The sequence below is a fragment of the Merops nubicus genome, unplaced genomic scaffold (genome assembly GCF_000691845.1).
Source record: "Merops nubicus isolate BGI_N331 unplaced genomic scaffold, ASM69184v1 scaffold14379, whole genome shotgun sequence".
Taxonomy (NCBI): domain Eukaryota; kingdom Metazoa; phylum Chordata; class Aves; order Coraciiformes; family Meropidae; genus Merops; species Merops nubicus.
Window position 1 is genome coordinate 9,885 of NW_008631773.1, and position 3,175 is coordinate 13,059.

The window sequence follows — 3,175 nt, forward strand, 5'->3', positions numbered from 1 at the left end:
ATACTAGCCATAGGAACGTGCCTGGTGCTGCATACTTACTGAAGACATCAGGTAGGAAATGTGGCAAGGACTGGTATCCCTGGTTACTGTTTGTAATGTTTCTAGTTACAGAATTTTCCTATCCAAATATTTTCACACATTAAATTATGTTAGCATTTTTTAATACTGATTTGATTAGTTTTAAATTACTTTTGTTTCCCTTTGGTCTTGACTATTAGCACTAGCATAACTATACCAGTTATACTTTGAAACTGCACCTCAAGTGAAGGACCCTCAATGATTTAACATCTTTCTGTAGGCCTATCACAACTCTTCTATAACTTTAGCATTTATTTTTTCATATTTTTTCGACCGAGAAAGAAATTTTGAGATAACAACTTGCCAAATTATTCTTAGAAAATGAATTTTATTCAGATTTCCAGCTTTTCCACAGAAGCATTTTGATCTCTTCATCATTAAATGATGGTTTCTGAACAAGGAATTTCAAGTGTTACACATTCTTCTTCTCCTTCTCTCCTATGTTATCAGTGCAGAATGTCTTACAACATCAATGAAAGACAGTACAGGGTACAAAACACACCACTGCCATCCAGTACTACTTGTTCATGCTGAGAAACAAAGGTCAACACAATAAAGTGTTACTCATTCAACAACTGTCTCTATCATTAGTTACCTTAATCCCAGAACCAGTGTTAGTGCTTCATGCAGACCTGAGGTTAGTAAAAGACTAAAACTTTAAGAAGATGTAGTGGTCATTTCTCAATCAGTGTGAAATTCTTTTTAGTGTGAACAAGGGCAACAAGGTAAGTTTGCATACAATCTGGTTACAAGCTTAGTGGTCTAGTAAAAGTAAGAGGAACAAAGGGGATTTTTTGACACTTTGTCTTACCTTCAGATAAACAGAACTGATATTTAATGATCTAAAAAGAGGGGAAATAAAATAATGAAACAATCATAAGGAGTTCAAGAAATGTCAGAACAGGAAGGCCTTGAGTTACTCATTTTCTTTTACCGATTTTCTCATTAGTAACTGAAAATGCAGTATCCTCTTATAAAACAGCTATTTTACTGGAAAGGAAAAATGACCTTAAAACCAACTTTGCAGCTAATAACCTGGAAACAAAACTGATGATTGCAAGGCTCTCAGATTTCCAGTTTAAAACTTTACATTCTAAAAATGTAGCAAGCCTTAAAACTTTCTTATGAGGAAGGTTTGCTTTGATTAAAGCATGTTATGTACCTGAACTAGCCTAGATGAAGGAGTACCAATGCTTCCATGGAGACTCTGTACATGGGAACGTGATAAAATTCACTGTAAAAGTACAGGGTCTGGTTGCTATATTAAAGCACCTTGCCACATGTTAATGCCAGGCATTGTCTCATGATGTCAGGCAACAGAATAAAGATTTAAAGGCAGCCTTGCCCACATTCTCAAATATATACATACAATCTCTCCAATTAATGGTAACTCTTAATGTTATGTGAAGGTCTGAATTTTTAGTCTTTATAAGTAAGGATACTGCATTTCAAGTAAGATTGTATAGAAACAGTTCTTTACTGCACTTCTTACCTGCCTCTGAGGGGAAATGGTGGTATGGTGCTGGACAGAAAACCTGAGCAGCAAAATCCTCAAATGTTGTAGGCTCTAGATGATGTTGAACAATTGTTTGCAGGTACCGTGCTCTCTCCTCATAACTGGTTTAGCCAAGAATTAAGGACAAATTTATAACATGTACTGTAATGGCTAAATATCGGTGCCTAATAATTCAGAATTCTTCGTTTTGTTAAATACACATGTATTTCAGTGACTGGACACGCTTATTTTTAGTTCTGTACCTAACTATGGTGTTATCTGATGCACTGAAGCACTATTAACTGTAAGATAAACATGATTAAGGCAAACCTTATGGTTCAACCATCTTTTTTCATGTCTGATGCAAAACTTCCTGATTTTTTTTTTTTCAAACAGCAGCAACTTTAATAGTCTCTTTTAAGTAACTCATTTGTCTGTACTCTGGTCACAATTAAATATAAAAATGTTACAATTTTCAAGAGGTATAGCATGAGTGCTAACCTTAGCATTAACAAAGTAAAATATTTGGCACTTTTCTGTAACAAACTGCTTCCATAATTCCTAAACACATAGACACACACACAGAGTTAAGATAAATACATAGCAAAATTTGAGTATTGGGAAAGAAATCTCATCAATTACGCTGTTACAACAAGCAAGAATATTTCTAAAGAATCCGCAGGACCCTTAAATACCGGCTAACAGGGTGTTGGCAGGGCACTGACAGCAAAATACCATACTTCTTCCTTTTCACTGTGTTCTCCCTCTCTGCTATTATTGACAAGAGACCAGTATCTTGAAGTGTTGTTGCTTTTGAAGAACCCTCTCCAGGCTTCTTGTTCCAGCAGGCCTGATTGTGCTGTTAGCGCAGAGAGAGCGAGAAAAAGAGAGACTATTTCTGCTGTTCGTGAAAGCAACTATGGAAATGGCTGTCAAAATGTAGAGCAGCAGGCAGCAACATACAATTATCAAGAAAAACGACCATGCTGACTTCATGCTGTATAGTTCCTGAACTGAGAAATCAGTTAACCTTTTCTCTCACAACTTTCGAAGTCCTCCAGCTGGACTCAATCAGTTGAATGAGGGAGGCCTTCTCCAGTTATCTCACAGAATCACGAAACAATCAGAATTATTCCCTGGCATTTGTGCTCATGCACACTTTTTTTTCATATTTTACTTGCAGATAGTGAGACCATTTTCTCCTTACATAGTTCTGTTTAAAAAAACAAACCAAAAAAACCCACCCAAACTAATCAGCATGCTCTGGAGGAATGCACTCAGAATCAGTTTCTTGAAGGTTCTGGGTTCTGATTTTATATTTGCTGCTTTTCTTGAGGGAGAACAGGGACGGTGAGGCAACTATGTTTCTGACTCAATTTCACTTCTGTGAAATGGGTGGAATAGTCATCTTGTACACATTTTTAGCAAGCCAACCATAAAACTGCATTGTAAGTGGTAAGTATTTTTAATAACAAGTGCTAACATTTTAAATAAATAACAATACTATTTTCAGTTATGATAAGCAATAAAATTCTTAGCCCAAAATTAAAGCTGGAAACAATACCCTTCATCTTAGACAAAACTATACTTCAACAATTACAG

At 35.9% G+C, this 3,175-nt stretch overlaps 1 protein-coding gene across 1 annotated transcript in view; it reads right to left on the bottom strand.

The window, feature by feature from the left end:
* Nucleotides 1-390: 390 nt before the first annotated feature.
* The window catches only part of LOC103780053 (ral GTPase-activating protein subunit alpha-1-like), a gene marked incomplete at its 5' end in the record, with an annotated part of 37,864 nt that continues 35,079 nt past the window's right edge, over nt 391-3,175 (bottom strand). The window contains 2 exons of the mRNA XM_008947702.1: nt 391-920; nt 1,571-1,695. Of these exons, the coding sequence (XP_008945950.1) occupies nt 913-920; nt 1,571-1,695 (133 nt within the window). The remainder of the gene's footprint in view (nt 921-1,570; nt 1,696-3,175) is intronic.